Source organism: Acartia tonsa, chromosome 13 (genome assembly GCF_053477335.1).
Source record: "Acartia tonsa isolate MP-2025a chromosome 13, ASM5347733v1, whole genome shotgun sequence".
In the NCBI taxonomy this organism is placed as follows: domain Eukaryota; kingdom Metazoa; phylum Arthropoda; class Copepoda; order Calanoida; family Acartiidae; genus Acartia; species Acartia tonsa.
In genome coordinates, this window is record NC_137272.1 from 5,530,203 (window position 1) to 5,543,178 (window position 12,976).

At 34.2% G+C, this 12,976-nt stretch overlaps 1 protein-coding gene across 1 annotated transcript in view; it reads left to right on the forward strand.

Moving 5' to 3' along the window:
• Positions 1-12,976, forward strand: part of LOC145304425 (uncharacterized) — a 52,177-nt gene that overhangs the window by 36,864 nt on the left and 2,337 nt on the right. Inside the window, exons 15-18 of the mRNA XM_080146304.1 lie at positions 9,892-9,990; positions 11,914-11,971; positions 12,276-12,350; positions 12,885-12,965. Of these exons, the coding sequence (XP_080002430.1) occupies positions 9,892-9,990; positions 11,914-11,971; positions 12,276-12,350; positions 12,885-12,965 (313 nt within the window). The remainder of the gene's footprint in view (positions 1-9,891; positions 9,991-11,913; positions 11,972-12,275; positions 12,351-12,884; positions 12,966-12,976) is intronic.

Below are 12,976 nucleotides of genomic sequence, written 5' to 3' on the forward strand. Positions count from 1 at the left end.
GTTTTTAGTAAGCGAATTGGGGTAACATAATATACAATCCGATGTCACCTCCCGCCCTTATAAATTATAGCCTTTGGAGAATTTATGTGAGTTTGACTTAAGCAAAACTGTTGATAAATGTAAATGTCCACTTGTAAAAAAGCAAAAAAACTTAAAGAAATTAAGGTAAAGGGGGAAGGTGAGGTTCCTGTTTTGTGTGTTTGTGTTTACCTTAGGTTAGGTTATTTTAGATACAGGATAGCTCAGCAGGGTTGGGTTAGGTCAATATAGGTATAGGCCCCGCATAGTTTGGATACCGCATTTTTTCTTTCTTTAAATACCCCTCCAACCTTTGAAAATTATTTCATCGACACTCTCCCTAAAAAAGGAAACTTGGACGTCAAACCATATTGTCTATTCTCTATCCATGCGAAATGAAATTACACAAAACTGTGAGGCAACATAAACTTTGATATGAAATGAAGATTAAAGGTGTCTGGAGTATGTTGTTACAATAGAGACATTCTTTTAGAGGCACAATGATAATCCTTATATAAAAGTAACAGGATGTGTGTCTGTCTGTCTCTACCAAAGGATCTCGCTATCCGTTGAACCGATATGTATCTTCTTTACAGTGTAGCTTCTCATAGGTCTCAGAAGGCTTATAATTATTTTGAGAAATCTATAAGAAATCGCCCCCCCAAAATTATTTTTTTCTACCGAAAAAAAATTAAAGTGGGTGGGTTGTGTTCAAGTCCCACCTCCCATCCTTAATGGCTTCTAGGAGCATAACACCTAGTATAGTAGAAAGGTTTTGTTGTCTGAAACTAAGGATTTTGGAAAATATAGGTCCAAATTTGTTCTACTTTTCTGGAAAGCTTTATAAGTATCTAGAAGTGGTTTTGGGCTATTTTGCTGACCTCCCCACCTTATTCAGTGATTTACTTAACGCCTCGAGTACAGTTATCCGCCATTTTTTGAATGGTATTTTCAAGAGTATTTGTGGTTCAAGAGTTATATTTTGTATATCATTCCTCTATTTAGAGTTATTGTTATCTGTATTGCATAGTATTGTGTTAGAATACTAATACGATATACGAGAATAGACAAATTTACAAATAAAGGAATGATTAAAAACATCAAATTCGTTTGCTTTGTTTTAGATTACTAAGGGTTCTCTTACTTCTTATATGGCCAAGTAAGGTTTATAACTATTTTGGAAGGGGATACCAATACCCTGCTAAAAGAAATCAGCTCTAGAAAAAAATGTTTTACACACAAAAAAAAAATTTCTTTATAAAACTAAATTTGAAAATGAATGGGGTCGACTTACTCCCCCCCTCACCTCAAGTGCCCCTAGAGGCTTCCCTTACCGCTTGATAAAATATACCATTTCTTTTTAGCGTGGAATAGAATATGTATAAGAATAAAGGTAGGAAGGAGTCAATGGGTTGTTTATTACACTAGTTCCCAAAGTTTTTTAATAACATTTCTTATTGGTTTGCCTAACAACTTTGGGGACTATTATTGCATTTATGTTGCTTGGTTTATAAAGTCGAGTGTCCAAACATTTTACCCACTTATTGTTTTTAACAGAAAGGGTAATTTAGTGTCTTATCAATGGGGACGTATATAAATTTATCAGTCATTGTCTTATCCCTTTAATTCCCTGATAAGAATAAAAAGTATTTGCTACATGAAACAGAATTACAAATTTAATTTGAAACTTTTTCATTACTTTTACTAACAAGATTTATTATTTATTTACCCACAAAGTATAACATACCAGGGAAATAGCGATAGGGCAATAAACAAATTATTTAAACTCAGGGATCTAAAGTGATAAGACAATGCCTGATAAATTTATGTACATTCCCAATGATGAAACACAAAATTACCCCTTCTGAAGTTACAAATTAGTGGTTGAAACGTTTGAAAACTCAACTTAAATCAACCAATCAAAATTCAGTAAAAGTCCCCCAAAATTGTTAAGCCAACGAATAAGTAAACGTTAAACTTTTGGGACTAGTGTAATAAACAGCCAATTGTCCCATCTCTTCATGAAAGAAACTATTGAAGAAAAGTATAATATATTTTTCATTTCCCTCGACAATTTGTAGCGGATATTAATCGGTTTCGAAGCCGTGCTAAAAAATAATCTTTTCCTATTTATACCAAGGACAAGCATGTTTATAGGTAGCGCAGCATTTGCAAAGGTAACTATCGTGGATTGAAAGAAAAATGAAACTTTAACTGTTTATTCTTCACTAAAAGTACAGAAAAATAAATTCACAATAAGAGGGGTCAGTTTTATCCTATGCCCATCCCTTGCGGGGTCCATATCTGGGATCTTGGACAAAGTAGCTTTGGACAAAGTAGCTTTTAAGAAAAATATCATCAACTGATAATACATAGGTGGTTTAGAATTTCATGGATTTTGCAAAAAGTGTTTTTTACAATTTTTAAATGTGTTTTTAAATTTTTTTTGGTTAGGTTAGGTTAGGTTATAGGCTAGGGGGCCGAGTGCCCGCGGCTAGGCAGGCCAGGGGGCCGAGCGCTGCGGCGATGACCTTTATTAACAGTGGAGGCTACTTTATTAGGAAGCTACTTTGTCCGGAAGCTACTTTGTCCTGAAGCTACTTTGTCCTGAAGCTACTTTATCCGAAGCTACTTTGTCCAAGATCCCCATATCTGGAATGTCCCAATCCTGTGGGGCTACCTTGTACCCAATATAACATAATTTGTTCTACAAGTATGGATTATTTCATTTCTTATTTCTTTATGATACAAAAAAAATATAAAAATTGTCTTGTACAAAAAAGATCAATTTCCCTTTAAAATAATTGGTTTTAAATTGGTTTTCATCGTGTCTTTCTACAATACAACAACAAAAGCTTATCTTTGGTTTATAACAATTTGATGTTGGGCAACATTTTCGAACATTTAGTGTTCAAACGTTTCAACCAATAATTCTAATCTTGAGAAAGAGTAATTTGTGTATTATCATTGGAGATGTACATCAATTTATCGGCCATTTTCTCATTCCGTTAGATTCCTGCTAAAAAACCCTTAACAAACCCTGACTCTTTTTAGGTTATATAATGGGATATTAATGATTTTTGTGTTCTTGAACAAACACCGGTAATTTTAAGTTAAGTAATAATATTGAAGGAAATAGGTTATTCTAAAAATACATCCAGTGAGGGAGGGGAAATTGGATTGTAAATTATGACGGTACCAAAAGTTTATTAACACAAATTCTCTGAACTACTAGGTTTTAAACATAGGGTACTCTTTTAACAACTTATTTTAAATCTATTTAAATCTTATTGGGGATGTACATCAACTTATCGTCCATTGTTTTATAACTTAAGATATCTGAGGTGGATTCTTAAAAAAAATTTGCCCCACTAATCGCTTAGTGGGGCAAAATTGTTTTCGTGAGAAATCCACTAAAATCACATGAAAAATCTACAAAAATTAAATAAAATCTTATGTTAATAACCCTTCTATGATTTTGTTTAATTTTTGTAGATTTTTAATGTGATTTTAAAGGATTTTTCACGAAAACAATTTTGCCCCACTAAGCGATTAGTGGGGCAAATTTTTTTAAAGAATCCACCACTGAATTTAATCAGAACGTCTAAAGTGTTGTAAGTGAAGGGGTGCCCCCATAGTTTTAGGAAATACATTAAATTACCCTCCACCCCCCCCCCCCTCCCCTAAAAAAACTTTTTTTTTCATTTCCCCTACCCTTAGCATTAGAATTGAAAAGAATTTATGGCAGTTCTCAAATGTCTAAAAGTGTAATATAATCAGTAGTGTAAGAATCGTGAACAAACAAACCAGGATTTTAAAGAAATAAGACAATGGCCGATAAATAGATATACATCCCCAATATAATACACAAAATACCTCTTCTGTAGATTAATATTAGTGGTTAAAGCGTTTGAACACTCAACTTAAATAATCAACCAACCAAAACTCACATTAGTTCCAAAAGTTTTTCAGCCAACAAATCAGAAAACGCCATTTAAAACTTTGGAGACTTTAGCAATAAGCAGCCCGTTGTCCCCTATCTCTCTTTGCAATCAAACACATAATTTACAGAAAAGGTTTGCTTTTAAAAGTAATATTTATTTGTATATGAAAATTAATGAAATGTCAAGTTGTATTTAGCTTTTCTAATTGTCAACTCTTATATTAAAACAAAATTTATTACCCTATGTTTATGCGGGATCGTCATTTGCCATATTTTATGAATCATGGCTGAACTAATGGTTTTAATCTATTTTTGGGGAGGATAGGTTGACCATACATACAAAGGGTCGTTGTAAAAATCACCCCTCCCCCCTCCCCAGCCAAAAAATCTTGTCACAAATATTTCCTCCTCCCAGTTGAAGCAATATGTGTGTGGGGGGAAGGGGGTGGAAGGTCTGATATTAATTTAGACAACCAACCCTTTGATTGCACAACCTTTGTCTTGAAGTCTTGTAAATGTATGGCAATGAGATGCTGCTATCTTTTTGTATAAAAATCTTGTATTTAACATGAAGCAGTAAGCACTACTTTTTATGTATTTTGTTATGAGTCGAACCAATCACCTCCCAGGCAACGAGCGGATACACTAAATCTGCCGGCTAAACTAAATGTGGTTGGAAATCCTTTAAATTAGAATATGGAAATAAATGTTGTGTCAGAGCACATTTTCATATTATCATCCTGTTTCTTTGGGAGGGATATATACTCGAAACGAAAACTTATTTGCCTCTGACTTTTCAGTCAGTCGCAAAATAATGATACCAGCAGCTAAGCCTGTAGACTCTACTTGAGGGAATATGAGGTGGTAGCGCGACCAACCCATTTAAATTTTAAGTTTAAAAAGAAGAAGTTTAAACTTTCTTTTAAGATAGGATTTTTTTCCAAGAGGCGAATTCTCCTTATTGTAAAGGATAACCATATCGGTCAAATGTTTAATTAGATCTTAAGGTATAAATATACGGATAGACATCCTGTTAATTCAAATACTAACAGAACAGCAAAAAAGAAATTATATAACGTTATGCTGTTCTACTAATAAGCGATTCTAATTATTTAATAATGTGAGTAAGAGAGGGGGCAATGGGCTGTCTATACACTAGCCACTAAAGTTTAATGATAACGTTTTCTTATTTATTGCCGGAACAACTTTGGGGACTTTAGCGAAGTTTGATTGGCTGATTCATTAAGCTGAGTGTTCAAACGTTTCAACCACTAATGTTAATCTACAGAAGGGGTAATTTTGTGTATCATCATTAGGGATATATATCAATTTTTCGGCCATTGTCTTATCCTTATCTTATACCTACCTAGCCTTGAGGAAACTAGAGTAGTAGTACAAAGAGAATAAATAATTAGAGATGTTTTAACTAAAAATGGTAGAATCTTTGAACCGACGATGAGTGAGACAAACTTCCCATTTCCCCTATCGCAATCTCATACTTATAAAGAAGTGTTTTAGCCCATTGGGGAGGGGGCGGGGGGGCATTTAATAGCCATACTGGGCTCTTTTAACCCTAAAGTATCCTAAAAAAATATCTATAATACAAAGTAGAATGATGTCCGTCTGTCTGTCTGTCCGTCCCTTAAGATCTAGGTTACCACTGAACTGATTGGATTCTACTCTTCAGGGAATATACCTACTGGTCCTGTGGGGGTTTTAGGCTATTTTCTTGGGGGGGGGGGGGGTAAGACACCCCTAACCCCCCCAAAAACAAAAAAATCCCCCTCCCATATATTTTTTTTTGCTTAAGATTTCCTTGGTCCTTTTTTTGTTTTTTGTTGATGATTTCCTTGGTCCTTTTACGAATTTCACCAAATTTTTTTTTATCACCTCTTGGGGCAAAGCCCCTAGAAGCTAGGGAGAAGCCGCTAGTGTTATATATACTACCAGCCCAAAGAGGCCTCTAAGGCCAGTTAGTGTGGAAAGTTGACCCCTACTCATTATAATTTTTTTCTAGTAGCTATTTCTCTCGGGAGGGTGGTGGTACCCTCCCCCAGAATAGTCATAAACCTTTCCTAGACCTATGAGAAGCTACATTGTAAAAGAAGAACAATATCGGTTCGGCAGTTAGTGAGATCATTCGGTACAGACAAACATTCTGTTATTTTGTTCAAACGTTATTTTTTTTAGTCCACATTTAGTTGGAGGTAAATTACCTTTAAAATATGCTAGTCATTAGAAAGTACACATTATCAAAATTTAAATTTACATAATTTTCTTTTTCATATTATGTAGTAAGAGTTTTTTTATCTGTCCTTTAAGGTGTTTTTATTTTAGAAGAGCTTAAGGTCTCCGCTATTTTTACTTATTTTTTATTTGTGCTCCTAGAGACTAGGGGTGCAGAAGCTAGTGGCTAAACATTTTAAAATCTTTACAAGAAACACATCCGTCCGTCCGTCCGTCTGTATGTCCGTCTGTCCCTTAAGATCTCGGAACCACTGAACCGATCGGGGGTGAGACACCTCAAACCTCAACAAAAACAAAAAATCCCCCCGACATTTTTTTTTGTTTTAATTATTTAAATTTGTGATGGAGTGGGGGATCTCCAGGTAATAAAAGATGTAATTATACCTCTTGGGGCAAAGCCCCTAGAGGCTAGGGGCGAAGCCGCTGGTGCTTAATAAAGGTTGAAAAAATTAGTTGGGAAGGAACCTACAATCTCAAGAGTTATCGCCCTAGAAAAATAAAACTCATATCTAATTTTAAAAATTACATTTAGGGTTTTGGGGGTAGCCTTTGGTAAAAACAAATGAGTATATTTTAAAATTCTTGTAGGGGATGAAATCTTCTTATTTTCAATCAAATATCGCTAAACAATGGACAATTTTAATAGGTACTAGAGGTTAACGAGTTCTTATAGAAAAGTTTAGTTTAAAAAGGGAGGGATGGGACATTGGAATGTAAATTATACTTGTAACATAGAATTTAGATAGGTTGGGTCCAAAACATTAATATCCAAACTTTAGAATTAAAATATACAAAAAAGGGTAATTTCGTTTATCATCATTGGGGAAGTATATCAATATATCGTCCCCTGTCTTATCCCTGAGTTTAAAGCATTCCCTCCCCATCTACACATAAACAAAGTATGCATGTAGAAATATAATTGCAATTTCTAAGCATTGCAGCATAGCCATACACAGTAGATCAAAAGTTGGTTCCGAGAATGTTTTAGAATGTTTATTACATCAATTAAATAAATTTGCTTAGGTTGTATTATATAGTATTATATAAACTAGTAAGGTTTTTTTTGTTTATAACTTTTTTGGTAAGTTTTGTGGTTCACAGGACGGTTTAAGCTATTTAATTTTAGACTGAAGTCTTGGGATTGTTTTAGGCTATATTCTATTACCTTCGCGCCCCTAGATGCAAAGGGCGCATCTGCTTTCGCCTTTCAGACATAGTATATCTCCCTAGAGAGAGAGAGAGAGGTGATAATGGGCCGTTTATTACACTAGTCTCCAACGTTTTTTTTGTAAAAACGTTTCTTATTTGTTGGCTTAAAAACTTTGGGGACTTTTGAGGATTTAAAAAGTCTTCCTGTTATTTAGATAAATAAAAACAATCTAAAACCAGTTACTGCAAGTAAGCTAAATTTAAGAAAAGGAAAGAAAAGATGAAAAGGTTTTCCGTATCCACTTTAATTGTCTTCTTTCTAAGACTGTCAGGGATAAAGTGGGTAGCAAAATTTATTTTGTTAACAATTTCCGTCCCTAAACTATTTTACCCAGGAATCTTAAGGAATAAAACAATGGACTACAAATATATGTACGAACTCAATGATGACAGACAAAATTACCTCTTCTGAAAAGTTATGATACTACAAGTTTGAAAAATCCAATCAAAATTCAATTTAAAAACCCTGTTTTTGAGTCAACAAATAAGTCACTCTGATAATAAAACTTTGGGTACCAGTGTAATTTACAGTCCAATGGACCATCCCTTCCTTATTTTACCTCTCTATGTAGTTCTAAAACGTTAATTGTCTTTTTTTAAAGCAAATAAGAAAAGTAAAATTGGCATATTTTTGTTAAAACTAAAACTAAAGGGCCGATTTTTTTCAGTATTCTAATTTGTTTTAATATTATTTTAGTTTTTTTCTCTCAAGGATTCATACCTATATTTTTTCGTACTCAGTCTCTTTTTCATGTTTTCTGCTGTACTTGATTAAAAATTCATGTATTCAGTTTATTCCAAATTCTTTGGAGACACTTTATATTCAAATGTGAGCACAATTTTGGAACAAATTTTATTTGCATAAATTGTAAACAATTTTACCAGTTTTATTCCTATATAGCATAACTAGCGGCTACGCCCCTAGAGGCCTCTAGGGGCACTTGAGAAGGAGAGAGTCGAATTCAATTTCTTATTTTAGATTTTAAAAGAAAAAGTAAAAAAAATTTCGGAGGGGGGGCGAAACAAAATTTTTTTTGGGGGGGGTGCCCCCCACCTCATTTTTAATTTTAGTTAAAAAAATTTTAAAAAATTGTTATTTTTTTTTGGGGGGGGGGGGATTTTTCATTTTTGGGGACCTATGAGAGGCTACCCAGTTAAGGAGAACCTTATCGGTTCAGCGGTTAGCGAGATCCTTCGGTACAAACAAACAGACACACAGATACACAGACACACAGACAAACATCCTGTTACTTTAGTGTAAGGATATTCAGGTGTATAGGGTGATTTACATATTTTACCAGTTTGTCATATACTAGCGACTCGGGGATCTAAAGGGATATGGTAATGGCCTATAAATTGATGTACATCCCCAAAATTTCGCCTTCTGTAGTCAGTGGTTGAAACATTTGAACACTAAACCAATAAAAGTCTCCAAAGTAGTTAAGCCAACGAATAAGAAACGTTATTATAAACCTTTGGGGACTAATGTAATAAACAGCCCAATGTCCCCTCTCTCTCTCTACCCCAAAAGAGTTAAAAATCCTTCCTAGAACTATAGGAAGCTTCCCTGTAAAGAAGATTACTATTGGTTACTAATAAGTGGGATTTTGGAACAGACAGACACCCTGTTTAGGTTTTAGAGTTTTATTATTAGATAAATGATTATGTTGCTGATAACATATTTTTTGACTATGAATTTTTGTATGTTTTAATTATCCTATTCATCTGGGAGTACTGATTCATATTACAACAAGGTACAATATTATAAGCGAAGCATCTCTATAATCAAGCCCTAAAAACTAATGTATATCCTTAAACAGTATCCTGTATTTAATCAGTTTTGCAACAAATTTACTTACACTTTTGTTTATACTAATAAATGTATATTCTGCTTAGTCAATTCTGACACTCTTCTAGTGTTAATGTCCTTTTGTCTTACCGTTTCAGAGCTTCGCTTTTATGGATGTTGTTATTCTTGTTTTAATATAAAAAGAGAAAGCTTCCAGTCAAATGCGCTTATTAACTGTTCGTAATGTTGACCAAACGCATAGTATAATTAAACGCATATTTAAAACAGTTTGACCTAATGAGCGCATTTGACTGGAATCTTATTCTTATTCTGCAAAAGCTACTATTCCCTTTGTAAAGCCACCCTGTAAAATAAATATAGTTTTGAACAAGGTGTTCTTATGCTAAAACCCGTCAAATCTGTTAAAATATTGTTTATACTTTCAATATTCTGGTTTAAAGAATAATAATACAAGATTTATTATGGTTTGGGATATTTACATCTACAATCTTTTCTCTCCAGTTTATTTTAGGGGCTTCGCCCCTAGCCTATGGAAAATAGCTAATCCGAACCTAATTGGTCCAGTGGTTAACGAAATTTATGTTAAAGTAAAAAGTTAGAGACAACTTTTATTTATGATGGCATATTCTGAACTGATAAAAAAATTATTTTTTGATTTATTTAGGCGACAGAAACAGAAGAACAAGCGGCCCAAGAAGTTTGTTGGAGTTCCGGGCACCGCAGGACGGGATTATCCTACCTATACTTCTATACCTATGACAAGGTAGATAGTTAGATATATAGATAGATTGGAATGCCTGGAGCTGCAGGACGGGATTGTCCTACCTATACTTATATACCTTTGACAAGGTAGATAGTTAGATATACAAATAGGTTGGAATGCCTGGAACTGCAGGACGAGATTATCCTACCTATACTTCTATACCTATGACAAGGTAGATAGTTAGATATATAAATAGGTTGGAATGCCTGGAACTGCAGGACGAGATTATCCTACCTATACTTCTATACCTATGACAAGGTAGATAGTTAGATATATAGATAGGTTAGAATGCCTGGAACTGCAGGACGGGATTGTCCTACCTATACTTCTATACCTATGACAATGTAGATAGTTAGATATATAGATAGGTTGGAATGCCTGAAACTGCAGGACGGGATTATCCTACCTATACTTCTATACCTATGACAAGGTAGATAGTTAGATATATAGATAGGTTGGAATGCCTGGAACTGCAGGACGGGATTATCCTACCTATACTTCTATACCTATGACAAGGTAGATAGTTAGATAGATAGATAGGTTGGAATGCCTGGAACTGCAGGACGGGATTATCCTACCTATACTTCTATACCTATGACAAGGTAGATAGATTGATATACAGATATACAGATAGATAGACAGATATATAGACAGATAGATAAATATATAGATTGAGAGATAAATATTACTGTAAAGTATAACCATATCCATAGACGTCCAAGGGGGGGGGGGGTAATGGGGCGATTACCCCCCCCCCCCCAAAATCATTTTCATTTTACCCCCATCATTTAAAATTTACCCCTACCCTGGGGGTGCCGTAGGCACCCCCAACCATATAGGAGGGGGTATATACCCACCCCAAACAATTTTGGGGGGGTAAATACCCCCCCAAAATAAAAAATCTCTAATAAAAAAATTTTATGCGCGCTTCGCGCCCATTTTCAATACTAAATATTTAATAAAATTTAAATTACCCCCGCCAACAGATTTCAGGGGGGGTAATTACCCCCCCCCCCCAAGCAAATTTTACACCCGAGGTAAAAATTTTGGGGGGGGGTAAAAAAAAATTTCGGTCCTACATGGAAAAATTGAATATTATGCTTGCTGTTTTGTTTAAATCTTTATAACTTCTGATTTCAACAAGTTAGCGCTTCCATTGCATGTTAGGCAGTGATTTATTAGTATTGCTGCTATGTCAGGTGATTTAATCTGCCAGGGTGTCAGGGGAGGCGTCAATAACCATCCTGGAGCTATTTATAAGAACATTTCTTTGTATGAATCCTTATACTAAAGTAACAGGATGTCTGTTTGTTTGTGTGTCTGTACCGAAGGATCACTCTAACCGCTGAACCGATCTGGTTCTCCTTAACAGGGTAGATTCTCATAGGTCCCGGGAAGGTTTTTAACTATTTTTGGGGAGGGTCCCAAGAGAAATCCCCCCTAGAAAATTCTTTTTTTACGTTCTCGATTTTAGAAAGAAAGTTCAACGCAAACATAAACGTCAAACGTAATATAGACATATTTTAAATATAAAAAAAAAACATTTAAAGTGCCACTAGAAACCTCTAGGGGCGTAGCCGCTAGTATTATATAAAGTAGTAAGCTTTTTTGTCTGTAGCGAGGGATCTCGCTAACCGCTGAACCGATAGGGTTCCCCTTTACAGTGTGGGTTCTGAGATGGTTTTAGTTAATTTTATTATTATCAATAGATCTGGATACGTTCTTAGGTTATTTTTTGACCTTACTTTTATTTATACTACAAAAATAAACATAATAATATAAACACTCATGTAAACAACTAAATCCCTTAGCAATATAAGTGCAATAAACAATCTGTTGTGGGATATTAAATACCCATATGAACTAGCCAATGTACAAAAAATAGAAAAAATGAAATATTCTTAAAATTTTCTTTTTTTTTAGTTTTACTTGTGTCAACTCAAAGGCTGGCTTCTATGCTGATGTTGAAACTAAATGTCAGGTAATTTACATTATTATACACCATCTAGTGGTGAAATTTGTACCATTGCTAGACTTTTGAAGTTAGACAATTTCAGTTGGGCCGGATATCCGGTTATTTTCTATACCGGATATTAGATCTAGATAATCGGCAATATAATCTTTTATATTATACAACAAAAATCTCTGTAAACAAACAGTAACATGCATTATTTCCTAAATTCTTGCTATTATTGTATTGTATTAAGTAAGTAACGTACTTCATTAACATTACAGATTGACAGACATAATAAACCACCATTTTATGAAATATTAATTATATTTAGGTGTATCATTATTGCCATTTTGATGGTAGACAAGATAGTTTCTTATGCTCAAATGGAACAATTTTCAACCAAAAGGTAGGATTAACTTGAATGTAGTGATGCTATGCTATTAGTCTTTTGAAATTCAAATATTTGTATGGTATTATTTAGAGATAGATAGCTGTTTTAGAACTTCTGTTAACAATGGGCAACTATTATGTAATCCTTTTTGTAAAAAGTTAAGGGAAATTTATATTTGATTATCGCTGTTACTATTAAAGATAATTGTCTGAGAATACTTCCAATGACGCTCACCATACTATAAAATCTATTTGTCAGCTTGGGTGCATTTTTGGTAAACTTGTCTTGAAGTCTATTTAGATGTTGTCATATCTGTTACGTTTACGAGATCTTAGTGGACACACAGATAGACAGGCAGATATCCTGTTACTTTATTATATAGGATTACACAGCATGCCAATAAAAAAGTATAGTTTAGGGTTTACCGCCTTGTTTCTTAATGTAACATCAAAAGAAGCATATGTTCTTGTTCTCTATACAATTTTACACCAGAAAAAGAAAAAAAATACGTATTCTATGGGTCATGCTGTAATTTGATTATTTGTCTAGGTATTTACTTGTGATTGGTGGTACAATGTTAACTGCGCAGCTTCGGAAGACTCTTTCAATCTCAATGACAATCTTTACAAGGTAATGTGCAA